This window comes from Giraffa tippelskirchi, chromosome 7 (assembly GCF_054371585.1).
Source record: "Giraffa tippelskirchi isolate mGirTip1 chromosome 7, T2T-mGirTip1v1.2.pri, whole genome shotgun sequence".
Classification (NCBI taxonomy): Eukaryota; Metazoa; Chordata; class Mammalia; order Artiodactyla; family Giraffidae; genus Giraffa; species Giraffa tippelskirchi.
In genome coordinates this window covers 130,566,747-130,591,404 of record NC_137281.1, presented here as the reverse complement: position 1 = coordinate 130,591,404, position 24,658 = coordinate 130,566,747, and the positions used below count along the sequence as shown (strand labels likewise).

Here is a 24,658-nt window from a genome sequence, read left to right as displayed (position 1 = left end):
AAGCATTGCATATTCCTATTACACACTCAAGTTCCATTTCTTTATCACCTCTCTAATACCTATCCCTCTATTAATCTATTCTACCTGAAAAGAGAATTTATTTTCACTTCTTAAAGTTACTTTTTTCGAATTTCTATTTATTTGGGAGGGACTTCATGAAATTAAAACAAATAAATAAGTTTCTATTTCCAAGCCAAATTCTATGTCTGAATAACATTTCCAGTCAATACATTGTTAATTGTGCAATTATTCCTCTAAATATCAATCGGGGAGGAAACGAGAAAAGCAGAAATTAAATCCTGAGTCTAGGCTAATATTTTATCATTTGCCATTATGTGGGGCCCCTGCTTTATGTCTTTCATCTTCACATTCAACCTATTGGCTAGATATACAGAACTAAAGATACAAAATGGTGTTAACAAAGTCTAATAACTAATGATCAATCTAATGTCATAGGAAATTGCTTTTAATGGTTTGTTTTTGTTTCTCTCCAACCCTTCAAGGGCCGAGGGCCATGTATTTTGACTTCCCACTGGAACAGAAAGAAACAAGTATTATTAAAAGGCATCCACCCCGAAGACTTCAAGTAAGATGCATTTAAAAGGCTTCATAAGGAATTTCTTGGATTTAATGGTAATATCCCTTTTTAACTATAATCATATAAGAGGGATATTGACAATGACTAAGCTAATGAGAATGACGGTGTTATTAAAGAGAATGCTGTCAATGCAAACCATATTTCTTTAGGATTTCCTTTTGTAGTGATTTCACTTTTAAGACCACCACCAATGGAAGCAGGTATAGTACCAAAGATCTAGGTATGAAGGGACACAAAGGATCTTAATCTTGCACTGATTAGTTGAATGACTGTAGGGCAATCATGGTAACATATAACAGTAACAACTACTGCTGCTGCTGCTAAGTCGCTTCAGTTGTGTCCGACTCTGTGCGACCCCATAGACGGCAGCCCACCAGGCTCTGCTGTCCCTGGGATTCTCCAGGCAGTAACAACTAGTATAACTGTCTACTTATCAGCTATACAAGTCTGTTACATTCTAGGCAACAATGATCTTTGTCATTCATTTAATGCTCATACCCCTCAATGAAAAAGGAAGTATTATCCTTGTTTTATACATGTGCTTCAGAGAGTTAAGTAACTTGCCCAAGGACAGCAGGGGCCGCATATCAACCAGGCCTCCAAAGCCTGTGCTCTTAACCATTGGCATAGATGATCTCTACAGTCCTTCTATCCCTAACCTTTCATCATTTGAAATGTTTAGTTAATGAAATTGAGAACACTGAATTTAAGGTTTCCTAGGTGGCACTAGCAGTAAAGAACCTGCCTGCCAATGTAGGAGATGTAAGAGACATAGGTTAGATCCCTGGGTCCAAAAGATCCCCTGGAGGAGGGCATGGCAACTCACTCCAGTATTCTTGCCTGGAGAATCCCATAGACTGAGGAGGCTGGCGGGCTATAGTCCATAGGGTCACAAAGAGTCAGACAGGACTGAAGCGACTTTAACATACTGATTTCAAGGCAGCAAAGCAGGAGTTTTAAATGCATTCACCTTAATAAATATTTAATGAATTCCCTGTAGAGACCTATAAATTTTAAGAACCTTCATCCTAGAAGGGGAAAGAGATCCATCTGAATGGGTCCTTTGAAGTGAACATCAGCTAAAAGGAGGGTTTTGAGCTCTCTTGTGAGCAGGATCTATCACTGATATTTGAAAAATGGAATTGGAATCAAACCCCACCTGCTACACAACTCAGTCAGGTCTCTGGACTAATCCTAGGAGTATCTGAGCTCATTTGTTGGGGATTATTTCTATTTAAGTTGGTTTTTATTTACCTGTCTTCTCCAGAAGCTCACAATCATTATTTGATTCTATCTTTTGGTTACCAAAAAAGGAGGATCTTTTCCCAAAATATTAGAAACCTAAAAATATTGTTTAGTCAATGGAAAATAAAGTGCAATTCTATCAAGTTGATATATAATTTTTAATGTTTTGAGCATATCTCTACCTAAAGTGGCAATTTTAAAACTTATATTTTGTTTCTAAATCATTATAAATCAAAGGCCTCCTTTCAGAGAAGCTCATTTTATATGTTCCTGTGAAGCCTCTAAGCTGAATAACTCAAAAAGAAGATTATTACTATAAACAGTGAAAAATATTTGTGTAGGAGTTTATAGTTTACAGAGTCCTTTTTTATATCTATCAACCGTAAATAAGCTAAAGTCAGGCTTTGACTTTCTCAAGTCAATCAAACTCAAAAAGAGAAATTTGGTATTTCCAAGACTGCATCCCCATATCCCAACCAACCACCTTAAAAATGAATAATCAAAATGAATTATTTGAGCATAAGAACTATATCTCATTCAGTCTTATATCTTAAGTCACTAACAGAGTATGTATCCCTTGAAAGTTTATGAATAAATGAATTTATGGACAGATGAATGAATGAAACCCATTATCCTGGTGAGACTTCCCAGGTGGCATTAGTAGTGAAGAACCTGCCTGTGAATGCAGGAGACGTTAGAGACACAGGTTCGACCTCTGGGTTGGGAAGATGCCCTGGAGATGGAAATGGCAACCCATTCCTGTATTCTTGTCTGGAGAACCCCAAGGACAGTCTACAGTCCATGGTGTTGCAAAGAGTCAGACACAACTGAAGTGAATTAACACACACAGCACATCCATACTGGGAAAAAAAAATCAAAGTGATCTCCCTACTATTTCATATTTGTAGCATCACTGAATTGGAAGTCAAATGGACTAGCCAAAGCAACCAGTGTGATAATTTATAATGATATAGGAGTTTTTTAATGAACTCAAAAGTTGGGAGGCACCTCGACTTCAGGAAAGAGCTATGTCTTAGAACCTGAAAGGCAGAAGAACTCGCTCTCTGTGCATCTGCTTTCTCTCTCCTTACAGGTTGACTTTCTCTAGTCCTCAAGACTATTTGGTGAAATTTGGCCACACTGAATTTGCATCTCATAATACTAGTCAGACAGACAGACTAGTTTGGCCCTCTTGGCTCTAATTCCAAATTCCTGGGAGATTTTAAAAATATTATTGGCTCAGCTTTGCTCGTGATTCTAGCTCTGTTCCAATGAGCTATGACCAGAGAATATGCTCATACAGTAGAAGTGTGGGCAGGGGAGCCTCCCTTCCCCGCCCCCAGAATTGCCACTCCGTGTAGAATATAGAGGCAGCTCCCAGAGAAGAGGGAAATCACTGGGAACTTGGCAGTCACTCCCAAAGATATCAACTATAATTATCTTCACAAATGAGGCTCAGCACATTTTCCACCACAAATGGACTTTTGAGAGAATAATAAATGCTAGGTTCCCGTGACATGCTAATTAATAGTCTAATCCCTGCCAAAGAAAATTATAAAAGTATTTTTAATTATTAAACCAAATCTAATTGCAACCTAAATAATTTGAGTTTCATATCTGGCACACTCCAATTCCTAAAAATCTAACTCCTCAAGTAAAGAGCAGGTCTTGAACTAAGGTTCTCCAACTCTGAGATGCTGAGATCTGAGAAGCTCTGCCAGGGAGCCCTGACTCAAATATATCTGCCCCATGTTGAAGAGGTGATCATCACCAACCTTTGTGAGAGATTCACCTTCTCATCCAACCATCTCAGGTCCAGCCTATGGTGGAGATGGTCCTCCACCCCTACCCCATATAGAGTTTCCTCAAATGATCTCCTTGGATGACTCCTTCATGTCTAATGAAGTGTTAGTTGCTCAGTCATGTCCAGCTCTTTTTGACTCATGGACTGTAGCCAGCCAGGCTCCTTTGTCCATAGAATTCTCCAGGCAAGAATACTGCAGTGGTTGCCATTCCCTTCCCCAGGAGATCTTCCTGACTCAGGGATCGAACCCAGATCTCCTGCATTGCAGGCATATTCTCAAAGATTTGCTTAAATCTCACTTTTCCTTGAAGGCTTATATGACAACCTATTGACAACTGCAGCTCTTACTCTGACACTCCTGATTTCCTTGACTCTTCATTGTCTTTTTTCTGGAGCATTTATTTCCATCTAACACACTAAGCAATTTGCTTACATATTAGTTCATTGTGTGTTTTTTCTACCACCTCCCAACCCCTCATATTCTACCCCACTGCTAGAGTATAATCTTCACAGAGGCAGGGATTTTTGTCTGTTGTCTTCACTACATATTTAAGTGCCTAGAGCAGTAGCCAGCACATAAATGGTGATTTATAAGTATGTGTTAATCAATGTTGAAAGAATGAATGGAGAGGAGAGAAAGATGAGCATAAACCTGGATAATTCATTACATTGTTTGAGGTCTTAGACAAGTTGTCACAAACTTATTCTCTTTCCTTAACTTTTCTAATCCTTTGCCCATTTTCTATAATCTCTTTCTTTGATAGGTAAGAGTTCTTTGTACATTTTAGATCTAGTCCTTTGTTACTTATATGTGTTGCAAGTATCTACTGTCTATGGTTTGCCTTTTCATTTTGTGTGTATGTGTGTGTTTGTGTGTACACAAAGTTTGATGTTATCAAATTTCTCAATCTTTATCTCTGTTTTCTATCTCATATTTTGTCAAAGAAATTTTTAAATTCCCCAAATTCATAAAGATATTCTTATTTCTAAAATTTATCATCTTTAACTTTTCACATTTAGGTCCTAATCCATCTTAAATTCATTAAATTCAGGTGTGAAGTTGGAATCTGATCTTATGTTTTTTTCCATTTGATTAGTCTTTTGCCCCAGAACTGTTTATGGAATCATCCTTTGTGACCATTGATTTGAAATGTTATTTCTGTCATGTATCTGACATCCACAGCTCAGTGAGTCTGTTTCTGAGTTCTCTCTTCTGTTGAACTGGCCTATTTATGTATCCACAGGAATTCTTCTCATCTATGTACCTTTAAGCTAAGCCTTAATATCTAATATGGCAAGTTCCTTTACCTTTTTCTTCTTCAGAATTGCCTCTGCTATTTACAGTCCTTTGCTCTTCCATGTAAAGTTTGGTTCTTCATGTCAAGTTCCACAAAAAACCTTTTCAGCATTCTGATTGGAATGCATTCATGGATTAATCTTGGGAAAATTAACCACATTTACAATATTGAGTTTTTTAAACCATGACCTTGGTATAAATCACTCACTTAAATTTTGTTTTAGGTCTTTCAATAATGTTTCATTTTTCTACAGGGGCCTTGTGTGATGTATTTTTAGGTTTGTTTCTCCATGTCTGTATCAGGGTTCAACCAGAGAAACAGAATCTATAAAAGGAGGTATATATCAAAAGACTTATTACAAGTTACATGATGGTTACATGGTTTGGAGGCTGACTGACAAGGCAAGGTTAAATCATAGGACAGGCTATCAGAAAGGTGGACTGGGACTGTAGGGCAACAGCTGAAGCTGCTGTCCACAAGCAGAATTTCCTCTTCTTCAGGAAAACCTCAGCTTTGCTCTTGAGGCCCTCCAATCGATTGAATCAGGCCCACCCAGATTATCTAAAATAATCTTCCAAGGTTGTGGGGTAGTCTAGTCACTAAGTCATCTCCAACTCTTGTGACCCCATGGACTGTAACCCACCAGTCTTCTCTGTCCATGGGGTTCTCCAGGCTAGAATACTGGAGTGGTTGCCATTTCCTTCTCCAGGGGATCTTCCTGACCCAGGGACTGAACTCCGGTCTCCTGCACTGCAGGCAGCTTTTTAAGCAACTGAGCTACCAGGGAAGCCCCTTAATCTTTTTTACTTAAAGTCAACCGATTATTGACTTTAATCGAATCTGCAAAAGAATTCCACAGGAGCTCCTAGATTAGTGTTTGAATAACTGTACCCTGTAACCTAACCAAGCTGACACACACAACTACACACAACTACAACTGGCCATCAAAATATCTCATTTGGTTTTTCTATCCTACTATGAATGAGGTATTTTTCCCATTTAATTTTCTAAAAGATTATTACTGGTGAATAAGAATGCTAATGAGTTTTATATATTAAATTTTGAGTTCCACAACTTGATGGAAATACCTTGGTAATTCTAATTGTCTATAGATTCTTCCTGACTTTCTACATAGACAATATTTTCTATAAACAAGAATAATTTTTTCTCTTTCTCCCCAATTGTGCCTCATACAGATTTTCTTGACTTTTGCACTGAATAAAACTTCCCTTGCAATGCTGAACACAAGCAGTAATAATGGACATACCTTGCCTTATCCATGTCATTAATGGGACTGGTTCTAAAACTAAATACATTTGCAATAGAATTTTGATAGGTGCTTGTCAGAGTCCCCAAAGGATAAAGATAGTACGTTCAAATTAGGATAAGTCAGGGAAGTTTTCTTTAGAAGTAATAGGGCTTCCCCAGTGGCTCAGCAGTAAAAAATCCACTTGCAATGTGGAAGATTCATAAGAAGTGGGTTCGATGCCTGGGTCAAGAAGATCCCCTGGAGGAAGAAATGGCAACCCACTATAGTATTCTTGCCTGAAAAGTCCCAGTGACAGAGGAGCCTGTCAGGCCACAGTCAATGGGGTTGCAAAGAGCTGGACATGACTGAGTGACTGAGCACTCAAAAAAAACAACACAGATAAGGGGTGTTGGAGAAGACTCTTAAGAGTCCCTTGGACTGCAAGGAGATCCAACCAGTCCATCCTAAAGGAGATAGGTCCTGAGTGTTCATTGGAAGGACTGATGTTGAAGCTGAAACTCCAATACTTTGGCCACCTGATGCGAAGAGCTGACTCATTAGAAAAGACCCTGATGCTGGGAAAGATTGAAGGCAGGAGGAGAAGGGGATGACAGAGGATGAGATAGTTGGATGGCATCACTGACTCAATGGACATGAGTTTGGGCGGACTCCGGGAGTTGGTGATGGACAGGGAGGTCCATGGGGTCTCAAAGAGTCGGACACAACTGAGCGACTGAACTGAACTGAACTGAAGTGGAACCAGAGAGGGTATTGCAATAGCCACTAGTGGCAGCTGAGAAGTGGCTATATTAGCATAAAGGACTTCTAGAACCTAGAAAGGGAGAGTGAGGTAGAGGAAGCTGCTTTGAGAGGAGGGTGGGACACGGCCAACCCAATATGACTTTGCAGGAAGGGAGACAGAGGAAGAAATATCCTGACTCCAATCTCTTTCTTCTCTCAGATTTCCTACCAGGGTTCTTTAGTAGCTGACCCAACTGGAAGCCAGAAGGCAGGAGAAACTGCTTACTCTCTTATAGGCAGAGAACAGAGTAATGTGATAAGTGGATCTGGAGAAATAAATAGAAGATATCTGGCACAATGCTTTTTACTAAATTACCAACATTTCTCTCATTTATCTTATTTCTAGTATGCTACGAGTTTTTCCCAGGGCTGAGTGTTAAATTTTACTGGTGTTTTTATTAAATAATTATTAAATAACCTATTAAAATGATCTTATGGATTTTCTTTTTAACCAGTTGATTTAATATATTACACTAACAGATTTTATGATGTGAACCATGCTTGCATTCCTAATATAAACCCTAGTTGGTCATGAGATATACATATGCTGCTGCTGCTGCTGCTAAGTCACTTCAGTTGTGTCCGTCTCTGTGTGACCCCATAGACGGCAGCCCACCAGGCTCCCCCATCCCTGGGATTCTCCAGGCAAGAACACTGGAGTGGGTTGCCATTTCCTTCTCCAATGCATGAAAGGGAAAAGTGAAAGTGAAGTCGCTCAGTTGTGTCCGACTCTTAGCAACCCCATGGACTGTAGCCTACCAGACTCCTCTGTCTATGGGATTTTCCAGGCAAGAGTACTGGAGTGGGGTGCCATTGCCTTCTCCGGATATATATACACACACACATAAATACACTGAATTTTATATGTTTAGGGTTTTTATATATATTTTCATAAGTGGATTTGTTCTATAATTTCTTTATATATTTTTCCAGCTTTTTTTCCCTCAAGGTTATACTAGTTTTATAAAATGAATTGATTATCTTTCCCTCTTTTCTGTTCTCTAAAACGGGCCTGGTATAAAATAGATAGTGTTGTATATAGCACATGGAGCTCAGCTCGGTTCTCTGTGAAGACCTAGAGGTAGGGTGGGAGCTGGGGGTGAAAGGCAAGAGGATGGGGACATATGTATACATATAGCTGATTCAGGCTTCCCTGGTGGCTTAGTGGTGAAGAATTTGCCTGCCAATGCAGGAGACATTGGTTCAATTCCTGGGACGAGAAGATACCCTGGCAGAGGAAATGGCAGCCCACTCCAGCATTCTTGCCTGGGAAATCTCATGGACAGAGGAGCCTGGCAGGCTACAGTCCACGGGATGGCAAAGAGTCAGACACGACTGAGTGACTAAGCACTTATGCATGCAAAGCTGACTCACTGTTGTACAGCAGAAACTAACACAACATTGTATAGCAACTATATTCCAAAAAAACAAAAAACAGACCTGTGAAACCATCTTTGATCACCTGAAATTTGGTGAAAAGTGAGAAGCTTTCCTAGTAACTTAATTAGTAAAAGAATGGTTCTTAGTTGATTTGTTATCTTATTTCTTCCTGATTTAATTTTTTAAATTTACATTTCCCAGAAAACTATCCATTTATCTAAGCTTTTGAATTTATTGTTATAAAGAATAAAGTCTTAGCTTCTTTATATTCAACTTTTTGATAACACCTGTAAAACAAATCTGGCTTACACTTTGATACAGCCCTTGGACTGGGTAAAGAGGTTTGAACAGCTCAGTCCCTGAGTTTAAACCATGAGCCTGGCTCTACGTTTCCTTCTTATAGGAAGCATTTTTTAGGTCTCTTTATTCTATGGAAATAACTTACAGCCATCAGGAGCTCTAAACGGCTTATGAATCAGCTTCCCCCAAGTTTTCTGTTCTGCTTTCTGATCTAGAGAGGTATTTACCTTGTATTAAAGCCTGACCACATCTTTTTGGTTTATGTTTTATTTTTCATTGCCAGATATTTGAATCAAAGAATGTTACCGAAATGTGAACTCATTGCAAAGCCTTGACCAGAAATTCCGCCTTGGCCTGACAATTTCTTGCTCCTTTGGACAACTTTACCTTCCTCCTAGAAACTTAAAGAACACATTCTTAAGTCATTGATACCAAACACACTTTACAGTTTCTTCCAGTTGCTCCTACCACCTTTGTCTTCCTGCTAGTAAACAGAAGCAACCATCTCAGCTCTGTGACTTATGCTTGATGTAATCTCCTTTCCTGAATCTCCTAGCTGACACTCCACCACTTATTATCCTGACTATTTGTTTTATTTGAGAAGCTGAATAATCCAGAAATCTTTAGACATATCATTTTTTATATCATGAATTTTAAAAAGGCATCATTCTACCAATTCATCAGTAATTCCTCCTATTGTATTTTCTCTGAAGATGATAAAGGGAGGCATCTTGCTTGCCAGGCAGGGAAAAAAGAACATTGATATGAACCCAGAATTCTGAGGCAATTTCATTTGACCAATTTGTTAGGAGAAGCTAACTTTCCAACACTTTTTTTTTCTGCAGTGCTTCTCAGGCTAAGAGCAAATGATTTAACCGAGGGATCCTATTTACAGTGTTAGCTGCTGCCATCTAGTGCCCTTTGTGGAGAAATGGCATTCTTTAGGTTCTTTTCAAGGCCACAAAGTAATTGCCTAAGAGAAAGATAACTACTACTACAGAGCCTCGGTTTGAGTTTCCTGAGCCATACAGCAAATTTACATTGGCTATCTATTTTACATATGGTAATGTAAGTTTCCATGTTACTCTTTCCATACATCTCACCCTCTCCGCCCCTCTCCCCATGTTCATAACTCTCTTCTCTATGTCTGTTTCTCCACTGTTGCCCTGAAAATAACTTCTTCAGTACCATTTTTCTAGATTCTGTATATATTCGTTAGAATATGGTATTTATCATTCTGACTCACTTTACTCTGTATGATAGGTTCTAGGTTCATCCACCTCATTAGAACTGACTCGAGTGTGTTCCTTTTTATGGCTGAGTAATATTCCATTGTGTATATTTACCACAACTTCTTTATCCATTCATCTGTCAATGGACATCTAGGTTGCTTCCATGTTCTAGCTATTGTAAACAGTGCTGCAATGAACAATGGGATACATGTGACTTTTTCAATTTTGGTTTCCTCAGGGTATATGCCTAGGAGTGGGATTGCTGGCTCATATGGTGGTTTTATTCCTAGTTCTTTAAGGAATCTCCATGCCATCTTCCACAGCAGCTGTATCAATTTACACTCCCACCAATGAAAGAGCATTCCCTTTTCTCCACACCCTTTCAAGAATTTACTGTTTGTAGACTTTTTGATTGGGATGGGGAGGGAGATGGGAAGGAGGTTCAAAAGGGAGGGGATATATGTGTGTGTATATATATATATACATCCATATATACATGGATGTATATATATATATATATGGATGTATATGGATATATGTGCATATATCCCTATGGCTGATTCATGTTGAGGTTTGACAGAAAACAACAAAATTCTGTAAAGCAATTATTCTTCAATAAAAAATAAATTAAAAAAAATGTAAAATAAAAAAAGATAACTACTACTTAACCATTATCACAACTGTGGATCCAAAGAAAATGAGGCTGAAATCAGAAAAGTCTACAGAGTATATGATTCCAACTAAATGTAAAACTGTGCAGACGATAAAAATATTTGTGGTTGCCAGGGGGTTGAGGGGAGAAAGGGATGAATGGGCAGAGCACAGAGGGTTTTGGGGGATAGTGAAATTACTCTATGATGCTATAATGGATACATGTCATGATACATTTATCCAAACCCAGAGAATGTACATCAAGAGTAAGCCCTAAAGTAAACCACGGACTTTGAGTAATAATGATGTGCCCATATAGGCTCATTGATGTAGCACTCTGGTGAGGGATGTTGATAGTACTAAGGTTGTGTGTGTTTGGAGACAAGAGTATGGGAACTCTGTACTTTCTGCTCAATTTTGCTATGAACCTATATCTCTACAACACAAATACTATTAATTAAATATATACATATAAATAATACATTAAAATATTTTATATACAAATATGTAAAATATATATATACACATTTGTACCAATATATGTATTATATATGTGTATTTTTCATATATGCATATAATTGTATATTTCATTGTATATATGTATCATATTCCTCTGTTGATGGACATTTAGGTTGCTTCTCTGTCCTGGTTATGGCAAATAGTGCTGCAATTAATACCGGAGTGCATGTATCTTTTTGAATTATTGTTTTCTCTGGCTATATGCCCAGAGAAAACACACATATATATGCATATGAATACATATGTATATAAAGAGTTACAAATACTTTACATCTTCAGGGAGACCTGTCAGTTCTCTACTATAGCATCAATGACCTAGGACAAGGAAAATTCTATTTCTAGGCATGCTGAGTGTCTGTGAGCACCCTCAAGATAATAAACTGTTTATTTCAGAGCATGATTTGGACCTTATATATATATGTATGTATGTATGTATGTATGTCAGAGAAGGCAATGGCACTCCACTCCAGTACTCTTGCCTGGAAAATCCCATGGACGGAGGAGCCTGGTAAGCTACAGTCCATGGGGTTGCACAGAGTCGGACACGACTGAGCGACTTCACTTTCACTTTTCCCTTTCATGCACTGGAGAAGGAAATGGCAACCCATTCCAGTATTCTTGCCTGGAGAATCCCAGGGACGGCGGAGCCTGGTGAGCTGCTGTCTCTGGGGTCGCACAGAGTCAGACACGACTGAAGCGACTTAGCATAGCATAGCATAGCATAGCATAGCATGTATGTATGTATGTCCCTTCCTGCCAGGACATAACCCAGACTGATTGAATCTCAATCCCCAATGAACAGCCTAGGAATTTTACTTTGATTCCAGGAGATTCTGATAAACCAGGTTTGGAAGCAAGTCTGAAGAAAGTAACATAGGATTTAGCAGTGAACAGACCTGAGTTTGAATCCCAGAATCACCACTTTCTAGCTCTGAAAAACTGCACAAGTCATTGACCTCTGTGAAACAGGGAGTAACTGTAATTATCCACAGGGTTCCCATGGGGATTGAATGACACTGTGAGCGTGGCATGACGGACAGCAGCGGCTGCAGACATAGGGGCCTAATCACCAGAAACAATCCAATCTTGAGCCAAGTCCAGGGATGGCACAACCCCAGAATCCCCCATCAGTCATTGCTGAGTCTTCCTCCCATAGGTGCTTCAGAATCCCCTCCCTTGGTGTCCCGCCCCCTTCCTTTTCTTCTCCATCCTCAGTCCTTCAGGGCTCTGACTTGATTGACAACAGGTCTCATTTACCCTGCATCTTCATGTTCTGCAGAGTTGAGAGCCAAGACAATAAACAAACCTCTTCCTAACTAATACTGATAACCTCTCATTATCTCCTTGCTAAGTTAATATTTTTTAAGAAATCCACTTCTTCACTGAGGTGAGAATGAGACAGAGAACTACTTCCTTCCACAAACGTAAATGGCCTGGAACATTTTTTTTTTTTTTAACTTTTTGGCATGTGAGATCTTGAGTTCTTCCCCCTTTGTCTCTCCTCTCTGTCTCCACATCCTTTGCTCCTTTTCCCTTCCTTGTCAGGTCAGCTTTGGGCTGCTCTACCAGAAAGGTCTGTGGTAGCGAATGGTGCAGGCCCAAGTTGTCCTCTCCATTATGGGTGATTGACAGCCATTTCCCATGGTCTGTCTCTCTCTTTTCACCCTGGTCACCTTGAAAACTAAACTAGCTTTCAGGCCTACCCCTTGATAACAGAACCAATTAGATTACAATGGAAAATCCTTCCAAATATATTAGGATTTGCCTATAGACTTGGACAAACGCAGCAGTGGTGCTCACACTGTTTTGTTTATTTATTTGGCTATACCAGGTCCCATGAAAACTCCCAACCTCCTTATGTCTGCTTTAAACTTATTTCCTTGGGATACTTGCTTGGACTGCGTCCTGACCCTTCTCTCCCTTGAGTTAGTTTTCTAGTGCTGTAATAACAGAGTATAACAACTGCGTGGCTTAAAATAATAGAGGTGCATTGTCTCACAGTTCTATAAGCTACAAGTTCAAAATCAAGGTGTCGTCAGGGTTGGTTCCTTCTGAGGGTTATGTGGAAGAGTCTGTCCTGTGCCTCTCTCTCAGCTTCTGGTGGTTTGCTGACACTCTTTGGCATTCCTGGGGGTGTTATAGCAGCACCCCAACTGATGCTTTATCTTCACGTGGTGGTCTCCCTGTGTGTATGTGTGTCCAAATTCGCCCATTTTATGGAAACACCAGACGTACTGGATTGAGGGTTCATATTCCGGGATGACCTCATCTTCCCTAAATCTACAAGGATCCTATTTCCCAGTAAGGCCACACTTTGAGGTACTGGGGGGTTAGGACATATGAATTTGGGGGGGAACATAATTCAACTCATAACACCCCTCATTTCCAAGGTGGAGTCCTCCAGTTATATATTGTCATAGTCCTATTCTGCATTTATCTGCAAAACACTGATCACACAAGCAACAGTGTGTTTATTTCCCTATAGACTGCAAGTGCCATGAGGGATCATGCCCATTTTTGTTGACTACTGCAGGCTCTGTCTGATCTGTAGCAGTCATTCAACAAATACTCCCAGAGTGAACCAATAAATTCTGTGATCATCCAGATTGCTGACTGCATCTGAACGTGAGGAGATCAGCCTTTGTTTCCCAAGCCTACTTAGCTACTTCCTAGTGCTCCAGCTCCTGGGGCATTAAGTTATCTGAGACAAGTAGGGCTGGAGGCAGATCACAGATCATCAGTTGCTGCCTAACCTCAGTGACCTCTTGCGACTCCAGCATCATCTCCCTGTAAAGCCAAGCCCCTGCTGGAAAAATCCATGTCTAAGATTTGTTAGCATATTGCACTTTAATTTTCCATGTGCCACATAAGCACCAGGGACTATTACTGAGAAGGCTGAGCTTCTCTGGGGATCTTAAAAGTAGGCCACTTCGCTGGGACTGGAATGGTTTAGCTGGGTGGTTAAGAAATGACTAAACTAAAGGAACTTCTGGGGCCTCCTTCATCTCTAATAGTCCAAGACCCTTGTTTGATAACTGTGGACATGGTCCCTCAATGCAGACAGAAAAAGGCTCTTAGTCCTTTAACTCTCTGACCAGTATTTAGATCTCTGAACCACTGGCAACAGTGCGAAAGAATGCTGAAGAATCCAGGTAGGTCGAAAAGCCTTTCACACAGGTGAGACTGTAATCCTGTTGAAATCACCTTCCCTGTGGGCTCTCAGAAATACATGCAGAGTGTTAAGATAGCTTAGGTTCTGGCTTTTATGTTTCATCATCTCATGGCATGAGGAGTGCTGACTGCTCTAAATGTTGGACTTTTAGAAACTGGAACCCATTGAGCTGCCACAAGTAGTTACTTCTGAAAGTCTCCTGAACCAGCAAGAAGCCAGGAGGACCCATAAAGCAAAGGTGAGCAAACCCTGGAGAGGGAGGAAGCTGGGGGGGCCATCCTTTTCCCATCCTCCCTGCACAGAAGACTTCAAAGGCGGTGGCGGCTGCTGCTGCTGCTAAGTCGCTTCTCTCGTGTCCGACTCTGTGCGACCCCATGCACAGCAGCCCACCAGACTCCGCCATCCCTGGGATTCTCCAGGCAAGAACACTGGAGTGGGTTGCCATTTCCTTCAAAGGCGGAGCAAACTATTAAGTCATGCAGAGTTAGAACTTTCTAAAGCTATCCATTCTCTCCTGGGCCTGCCTCTAACTGGAGATTACTCTTGCCTCTCAGATGAACTCTGAGCCCTTCTCTGCTACCTGGTGAAAACAGGGAGATGTAGATGAAAGAGGGGAATTTTATTTGGAAATTGGTGATTCTTAAAGTGTTCAAATTGGTGAACACTTTCCTCTCCTGATTCATTTCAGAGTCACCTAGATGCTGCTGTGTGGCTGACTATTTGATAAAAGATGTCCAGCTACTCTTAGATCCTCAAGGCCATGTTTGTGATGCTGATGACACCTGCAGATATGGGCCCCTCCCAAAGGCTCACAGCTGCCGACACAGACACTGTCCACAGGGCAACATAACAGGGATCACTCAACACATTTGGCTGCCATGTCTCTTCCCCTTCCTAGCCACCCCCTGACTGCCCTTAATAACTGTCCACATTGTCCTACTGGAGTTTTTGATACACCAGGGAAGATCACTCAATTCCTAAATAATCAATTTTCAATCCTTCCTAAACTGCAGTGTACAGTATTGGACTATGGGGGTACACCCTACATAAATAGGTTAGCATCTCTCTAATGTCATAGTCAGACAATTATTCAACAGCAGAAGAAGCAGAGAGAGAGAACGAGGTCTCACCAAACCAGAACACATTTCTGGAAAGATAGTTAAAGCAGCTGTTGACACAGAAAGTGATATCTTGTCAAAATGAGATGTAGAAAGATATTTCCATTCAACGTTTGCAAAACTCTACAGGAACCTTAAAAACAAGATGATACACGTAGCAAATTGCCCCTTTGTTCACTGATAGCTTCACTAAGGACTGGTCTGGAAGCTGCAATGGCCCACCTTTGATGTCACAAGAGACCTCTATGGATTATGACTGATAAACAAGATCTCACTGTTCCAAAATGCATTTCAAGTTTTGGATTGCAGAGTAACCAATTACCCCCATCCTAACAAGTGTGTCATCTTCCATAGCAGGAACTGGAAAAGAAGATGCAAACTCTAATGTATCCTTCTGGGAAAAGACAATATTTACATAAGATGCAAATGCTGGAAATGAACCGTAAAAGACAAGAGGTAAATATGAGGAGAAGAGAGTCATATTCACCAAGTGTATGCTACATAATCGCTGTCCTGGAACATGAATATGTTAAGCATTCATCTCCAGACCTTACCTAGCATTTTAAATTTAGTTACTGCAGCCAAGGTTTCCTCTACTGGGATTGAGAGGAAACAGCAGGATCCCTTCTGCTACCAACTCTGTGGAGTCTTTTCTCTGTGTTCCATCCTCCCAAGGATGCATCTGTGTCTCAAGTTTCCCTTTTTCTAACTGTTTCTTCTACCACATTCTGGCTCCAGCAGGAAAATGAGGTTAGATAATTTTTCCTGGTTTAGTTAAAAGGACAGAGGGTGAATTGGTCTCTATTTTGGTACTTGTACCTAATGAGCAAACATGCATACATGTTCAATCATTCAGTTGTGTCTGACTCTTGGCAACCCTGTGAACCATAGTCGGCCAGGCAATTCTGTCCATGGAATTTTTCAGACAAGAATACTGAAGTGGGTTGCCATTTCCTCCTCCAGGGTATCTTCCTGACCCAGGGATTGAAACCTAGGCATCCCTCTATAATTTAAATCATAGAATCATTTGATAAGGAAGATCTCTTGTGATAAATCCCTTTACAATCATGTTTCCTGTAAATGTCATATTCCAAATTCCTCACTCTAGTGAGTAAGCCTGAAGTCCCTGTCTTCTTCAGTTTCAAATATATCGGATGGCCTATGGAGAAATGGTTTTACAAATGTCCTTACTATTTTGAGACTACCAGCGTGCTTCTGTTTCTCCTAACAATCCTGCACATGAAGAAAGTTTCCATATCTTTTAAGAGGAAAAAGAGAACCATGTTCTATTTATCTGTCTACAGATACATATACAATTTGTAAAGCGGCTGATTTGCTGACCTATTCTGGTGAAGGTAGTGTGAGGGGCGAACACTAACACTAGCTGGTCAATTTCAGGCCCAAGTTGAACTGAAGAAAAGTCTTCACAAGGAGGCAAGAACTAATAAGCAGAAACAGAGGGACCATAAAGCCAAGAAAATCCTTCAAAGCATCCCAGGAAATGATGATGGTGACCTTCTAACCTTGTTGCCTGATGAAACCTTGAACAGAAGTCTAGGTGAGTCATGTAATTTTTTTAGTAAATAATATATCAAGTGTTTTTAAAACTTCACCAAATAAATTTCTGATATGGATTGGGAAAGCACAGAGCTGCCCTTGGGTGTCTGTTGATATTTTATCTCCTGGAATATAATGGACCTCTTGTCATGTAGTTTGGGATGGCCGAGAAGAATAAGACTTCAGAGCTGTGGTGAGATCTCTTTTTAGAAATATACTCTACTTTACGTGCATGATTGCAATCCTTGCACCATCCCCAGGAGGAGAAAAAGGGCCTCATCTTGTGCTTAAAGACAGTGAAGCACATGGAGTTATCAATACATTAAACAGCACATTGGTATCCAGCTAGTTTGGCACCACATGCAGAAACTCTCTCCTCACCCCCCTCTCCCCTGCAGCCCTCTTTGCACACTCAATGTCTAACACTCCATCCAGCATCACCATCCTCTCCAAATTTGCTCATGCAGCCTCTACTGTCTCACTGGGTATGGCCTCTGTGCTCTCCGTCACTCAGGCCAGAGATTTGGCCCCTTTCCAGCCCTGCTGGCCCCTCTCCTGGAAGATGGTCAGTCACAAAGTCCTGTTGATGTCACCTAACGATGACTATGCCCCCATCCCGTTCCCCATGCCACTCTTAGGTCAGCATGTCACACCAGGGCTATTGCCATAGCCCCCTGACTGCACTCCTACCTGAGGTCCTACTTTCCTTCCATCAACTCTTCACCTCGGTGGTCCCCAGACCCCCAGCACCAGCATTACCTGGGAACCAGTCAGGGCTCCAGGCAGAGTGACTGAATCAAAAACTGTAGGGAGGGGGCCCAGCAGTCTGAGTTTAACAACTCCTCATCTCCCCCCATGATTCCAACACCCCTAAAATTGAAGAACTACTGCTCCACTTGGTGATCAAAGTGTTGTCCACAGACTAGCAGCATCGAATCACCTAGGAGTTGCTTAGAAACATAGAATTTCAGGCCCCATCCCAGACCTACACAATCAGGACCTGCATTTTATCAAAATGATTCTCAAGCACAATAAAGTTCTAGAAGCACTGCACTATTACCAGGATAATCTTATGAAATTCCAATCTGACCATATCACTCTTCCACTTAAAAAAGAATCTTTCAGTGAGTCTCCATCAGCCTGAGGACAAAGTCTGAACTCCTTACCCTGATACCCTAAGCCTTCAGAGTCTGTACACTGCCTACCTTTCTGGCTTCATCTCCTACTATGATCATGCCCAGTTTCCAGACTCCAGTCAGGCCAGGTTGCCCAGTGGCCCCAGATGGCTCTGTGATTTCCAACAGACATTTGTAGTCACAAACTCTGTGCTGTATCATCCCATCAATTAGAGTCTCGTTAAGTTTTCACGGTATGTACTCTCCCGGAGCAAGCCCATCACTGCAAACCCAGGTATTGTTCACACACACAGAGCTCGCTGTGCTCTGGGCCAATCCCCTGTCAGCAAGACTGGGCACTGAGAGGGCAACAGAAATGCTGGCTGTTCCTCTGGACGTCTCGAGCTTCTCAGATGCAGTCCAGCTGAAAAAGATACTGCTCCTTCTCAGGAAAACAAGATACCTAATCAATGAGTTAAATAAATAAGAAAAGGCTAAATAATTGAAAATCTACTTGGAGCATCTATCTAACTTATACTCCCGAGTTGCAGGATGAAATCTGGTGTGTAGTCACATAGATGAACAACTTTTACCATTTAAAAATATTGGCAAAACCACCAAGAAACATACCTTGGCTAAAGTTGAACACTTTGAGTCACTGCTTGAGATAGGCAGGAAAAAAACCCACACAACAATGCTGCTGAAGTCTTTGGAAGACTGTGTCACATGGAGAAGGGGGGGTTCTCCTCTGCCCTCCTGATATTTTTGTTTTAAGTGCTTCATTTTGTTCCAGCTAAAGTTTGTCAAGTGCTTACTCTAAGCCAGGTCCACTCTTAACATGAATTATTGCATTTAAGCTTTACACAACCTCGAAGGCAGGAGTTACTATTAGCTCCCATGTGACAAACCAGGATTCAAGGCCAGGTCTGACTCCAAAGGGTGCACTCCCACCCATCCCCTCATTTAGCCTCATCAGGACTTTAGTAGAGCGCTGCCCAGGACAACCTTGGGAAAGTCTGCAAATGCAGTTTGTGTTTCCCTCCACTCTCTCTCTCAAAAGCAGGCTTCTCGCTGCAAAGCCTATAGAACTCACCACTCTTCAGGCATATGTTCAAGTAGTGATTCCTTTTTACTTATTCTCAAGTAGCATCTTTGATTTCTACTCTGCTGCTGAAAGCAGTTTACTTTGCTTTCTCCTAAAAATGGAATGTAGCCAGATCATAGACTTCCATGGGCGTTCTACTAGTGAGGTTCTGGTACCTCTTCACCTAGCTCCTCTTATTTAAGGCTCTATTTGTTCATTTTTGTTCCCTCTTTTGGAAGGGAGGATGAGAGTTTCAGGTCCCTTGTGAGGTTAAAAACCAGTTTTTGTTTTTTCTGCTGCTTCTTTAAAAACGAAATCATGCATGCTTTGCATATATTTTACATATACTTACATAGTAAGTTACATGTTGTGCTGCGCTGCGCTAAATCACTTCAGTTCTGTCTGACTCTCTGTGATCCTTATGGACCATACCCTGCCAGGCTCCTCTGTCCTTGGGATTCTCCAGGCAAGAATACTGGAGTGGGTGGCTGTTCTATCTGTGTAATATGTAATGATATATGACTTACACAAAGTGAACATCACCCTTTTAGGCAGACAATTCTGTGAATTTTAACATATTAATGTGGCTCCTACCCTTTCCAGAAGCCATGATATGAATCTAGTGAGGAGAAAAAGCACTGGACTTGTAATCAAAATCCTTTATTTGAATGCTGACAGTACATTTCTCAATGTAAGCTCCGTGGGAGCCAGGAGCTTTTCTTATTACTAGAACAGTACCTGGTACATAGTAGTCTCTTGATAGATATTAGCTATATATGTGTTCATATAGCCTTATTCCACAGAGAAATTATAGCTAACTTCCAGTTGTCTAACCTCTATGAACCTCAGTTTCCACATTTGTAAAATGGGAATAAAGCATTATGTCTACCGTGCAGAGTTTATGTAAATTTCAAATATTATAATATGTGTAAAAACATATAAAATGTAAAGTATCATATGAATATGGACAAAACTGAAGAAATATGAAACTGATGTCTTACAGCAAAAATAAGATATGGGGTAAGTATCACTCTAAATACATCATTTAAATGTCACCTTCACAATTCTGGTCTTACCTGGCCACTTGTACTATTACTTACTTAGTATTTTCCTTTAAGGTATCTTGCTTAGTTTTATTTTTAAAATTTATCTTTGTTTGTGAATCAGCTGTGACCTGAAATTCTCATCCTCCTTTCCAAAAGAGGGAACAAAATGAACAAATAGAGGAGCTGGGTGCAGAGGTGCCAGAACCTGACTAGTAGAATGTCCATGGAAGTCTATGTTCTAGCTATGTTCCATTTTTAGGAGAAAAAAATGGGTTATGGGTTTGAGAGTGACAATAATATTTTTCTAAAATACATATTATAAAATACATAACCATCAAAAATTTTCAATATTTTGTATGATCCTTGTACTACCTAAATCATTCCCTATTTTCCCCCACTGGCCTCCGTTCTTTCCTCTCTCAAGATCAACTTTATAAAATAATTATTTATTTGGCTTCACTGGGTCTTAGTTGTGGCACATGGAATCTTTAGTTGCAGCATGTGGATCTTGTTTCCTGACCAGGAATCAAACCCAGGCCCCCTGCATTGGGAGCACAGAGTTTTAGCAACTGGACCACCAGGGAAGTCCTGTCTCTCTCCAAATTCATTTTGAAGTATCAATCGGATACACTTTCCTCTACTCTGCTCACTCAAAATCTATTTGGGTTTTAAATATTGTATTTTTCTTTTTTTTTAAGTCTAGGACCATAAAGAATCCAACAGGGATTTATCAAAGTGTAACAAGTATAAGACATCTAGCTCAGAAGTTCTCAAACTTTAATGCTTTCTATACAAAACTTTGTATACAGTGCTTTGCTAGTGACTTATGGGATTTTCAAGGATAATACTGAACATGTGACTTTTGCCTCACAGCTAACTGAAACATCATTAACACCAAGAGAGTCAGGAGACTCAAGCAATTGTTACTATTACGTTGGATTCCACCATTACCAGTCTCTTCTTGTTTCTAATTCCCTGCCTCTAGTCAACAGGAAATCCTTATTCTCAGTCTGAGTGATGTTTCTAATATTCTGGGCTCATTTGTAGAGCAGAGATGATTGACAGCTCCAGGCCTCAATGGATAAAGCCTTTCCCAGGTGCCAGTTATCAATATTTCCCATCTCCCAAAATCCTCTGATGACTCACTTGTTCATTCCTTTATTTACTCATTCAACAAATATTTACTGAACTGGGTAGATGTGGTACTTACAATAGCACAGGCAATGAACAAAAGAAAGTCCAATGAGAATACAACTAGAGACCTAATAATCTGAGGAGTTGGACAGTTTCTGTGAGGAAGTGGCATTTAAGCTGAGATGGAAGTAGCGGAACGATGGGAGCAGGTGAGCACGTGAGTGTGATGTCCAAGTGCTGGGACATCCAAAACTGTGATCAGTAACAGCATGTACAAAGGCCCTTGAGTGGGAAGGAGCCTGACAGATTCTAGACACGAGTCAGGGAAGAGGTTCAGATGGACAGTGACCGGCAATGGCTCTGGAGGCATAGTGAGAGACCAGTGGATGCAGGGTCTTATAAATCATGTCAAATAAAGACTTTGAAATCGATCTTAAGACTCAATGGGGAGCCACTGAAAGGGCAGGTTAGTGAACTAACAGGTTTATATTTTAAATATTACTCTGCCTGAACTCTGGTGAGTGGATGGGAGAGGAATGCAAAAGGATGTGGGGAGACAGGTTAGAAGTACACAGCAGTAGTGCAAAAGAAAGGTGGTGTCTGGACCAGGAGAGAAGGGTGACAATGAGGAGGGAGAGAAAGAACCAGATACAAGATATGTAGACCCCAGTTAGAGAAGAGAGGTTCAGATCGAGAGTGACTGGAGATGGCTCTGGAGGCATGGGGAACACCTGGTGGTGAATTATACGTAGGGCATGGAGACAATGAGGTGGCCAGGAGGTTCTGGGACAAAGGTAGGACCATGTGCAAGACTACGGTAACAAGAAGAGGCAGGTTTAAGACAGAAAAAGAAGATGGAGCTGACATATCGCCAGGAGACAAAGAGCAGGAGTCCAGTTGTATAGAAAAAAAAAGGTATCATATTTCAGGAGACAGATTAGGGCTGCAGGCATAAATTAACTATAGTTTTCTGTCACTGCTATGTGAGTCGGACACGACTGAGCGACTTCACTTTCACTTTTCCCTTTCATGCACTGGAGAAGGAAATGGCAACCCACTCCAGTATTCTTGCCTGGAGAATCCCAGGGACGGCGGAGCATGGTGGGCTGCCGTCTGTGGGGTCGCACAGAGTCGGACACGACTGAAGCGACATAGCAGCAGCAGCAGCATGTACATAAACAATGCTTGTAAGTATAACATTCAAGGGGAGAACAGGGTAGCCCCTCAGTGAGGCTGAAAGGAAACTCATGAATCACAAGGCATGAATCCTCATGTTGAAATGCTTGATTATCCTTTGTAAAAATATGCAATTTCAGACATCAAAGGCTTAAATAAAATATGCCATAAGACTTGATAAACGATGATCATTCAGAAAATATCCAGAAAGTTGTGGCTGATTCTGCCATAGGGGAAAATATGGACTTCGACTTAGGATGGTTTTCCAAACTTGAAAATGGTCACTAAGATTTTTTTCTTAAAAGCCACCTTCTTTGAATAAGGCTGTGTGTGCTGTTCTGAAGTGCATTCTAAAAGGGTGTTGGGTACTACCTAAATAAAAGCAGAAGTAAAGACATACATGTGTAAAATCCAACACCAAAAAATAAATTAAATCTATTCCTCCAAAAATAGATGGTAAAATAAGTGCCTGACCCTTTGAGCTCTCTAGTTCTATAGGTCTGGGATGCAACCCAGGATACCGTGTTCCTGAAAGTCTCCATAGATAAATCTGATATGAAGGCAGAGCTGATTGAGGGTTAGGAAAACGTAATAGTGTGTGCCTAGGATATAGTAGATGTTCAATAAGTAGCTCCAGGCAACATCATCTGTGCAATACTCTTGCCAAAACAATTTAACCCTAAGTTAATCACAAGGGAACAATCAGAGAAAGCCTAAATTTAGGGTCATTCTACCAAATAATTGACCCTGTGTTCTTTCAAATGTCAGTGTTAGGAAAAAGGAAGGTAATGAAGAGGAGGAGAAAGAAAACATCCAGGAAGAGGAGGGGAAAAATCAGTAGGAGAGTGGGGAGGGGGGAGTAAGAGAGAAGAAGGAGGAAAAGGAGGAGGGGAAGAGAGGGGGGAGAAGAAAGGAGTAAGAAAAGGAAAGAAGGAGAAGAGAAGAAAGAAAAGGATGGGAGAATGTTCTTGAATTAAAGGAGACTAAGCAATAAGAAAATGCAACACATATTCCTAGATTAGATACTGTACTTAAAAAATAAAACTCGAACAGGCAAACAAAAAATAGTACAAAGAGCATTACTGGGATAAGCATGGATATTTGAATACAGACAGTATATTAGAAAACAGCATTGTATCAATGTCATATATTCTAAGTGTAATAATTGTATTGTGGTTATACAGGAAAATTGCCCATCTTCTTAGGGGATTTGTGGTGCTGTATTTTGGGAGGAAGTGACTCTGTAACTAATTCTCAAGTGGCTCAGCTCAGGACAATTTTGTGTGTGTGTATATACACATATACATATTGTGACACAATGTTGATGAGCTGGAGTATACAAAAGTGTATTGTACCATCTCATGACATTAAGATTAAAAGTTTTATAAATAGCAAGAAAAACATTTTTAATGCTTACAGAAACACCAGGTGAAATCCTTTATGTGTATATGTGTGTGTGGGTGTGTCAATTATTTTGTATTCATAAAAACCTAAGCTTAAACAAGTACATCATTGTCAGGGATAAAAATAAATTAAATGGACTTTCAATTCTTTGCAGGAAAAACACAGAATGCAGAATTTCTGGAACATCAAGCAAGGAATGACCACTGTCCCAGGAAAATTGGCAAAATGGAAATATGGCTCCGTGAACAGGAGGCCCAGGGAGAGCTTCTCTGGAACAGCTCCAGCTCTGACTCAGATGAGTCAGGGGAAGTAGAGAAAAAAAAAAGAGCACTGGTGAGGACGAGGACAGAGAGAATCCAACATTTGGATGAGTTTTTTGATTAAGAATAATAATATTTAATACTATTCACTTAATCTAGTTACTGAATGTATTGGAAGCTTTCTTTCCTTTAAAAATTCCTCAAAGTAGTATATGAATTATTCTGAGAATACCAATTCACTTTCTTTTCGTTTGAAATCCTAAGATTAAAGATTAAAGGTGTGAGATATAATGTTAATATATTAGTACCATATAACCCACTGCCTCAAAACTTAGGGACTTAACTAGCAGCCACTTATTGTCCCACTTTTCTGTGGGTTGCTGGGCTTGGTTGGGTGGTTCTTCTGTGGTCTCTTCTGAAGCCTTTCAATGCCATGGAAGCTGGATGGCAGGTAGGACTGAAATCATCCAGAAACTCAGCGAAGATGCTGACACAACTGGAGTTCGCCCCGACTC

General features: G+C 40.5%; 1 protein-coding gene across 4 annotated transcripts in view; it reads left to right on the top strand.

The window, feature by feature from the left end:
* The window catches only part of CCDC198 (coiled-coil domain containing 198), a 34,056-nt gene extending 9,619 nt beyond the window's left edge, over positions 1–24,437 (top strand). For 2 of the 4 annotated variants that reach the window (XM_081509599.1, XM_081509598.1), the window contains 5 exons: positions 504–586; positions 14,401–14,487; positions 15,722–15,823; positions 16,766–16,925; positions 24,038–24,437. In XM_081509599.1, the coding sequence (XP_081365725.1) occupies positions 504–586; positions 14,401–14,487; positions 15,722–15,823; positions 16,766–16,925; positions 24,038–24,267 (662 nt within the window). In that variant the 3' untranslated portion in view covers positions 24,268–24,437. Of the gene's footprint in view, positions 1–503; positions 634–14,400; positions 14,488–15,721; positions 15,824–16,765; positions 16,926–24,037 lie in introns of all 4 variants that reach the window. The other 2 variants (XM_081509601.1, XM_081509600.1) reach the window with 2 other exon arrangements.
* The last annotated feature ends 221 nt before the right edge of the window (positions 24,438–24,658 follow it).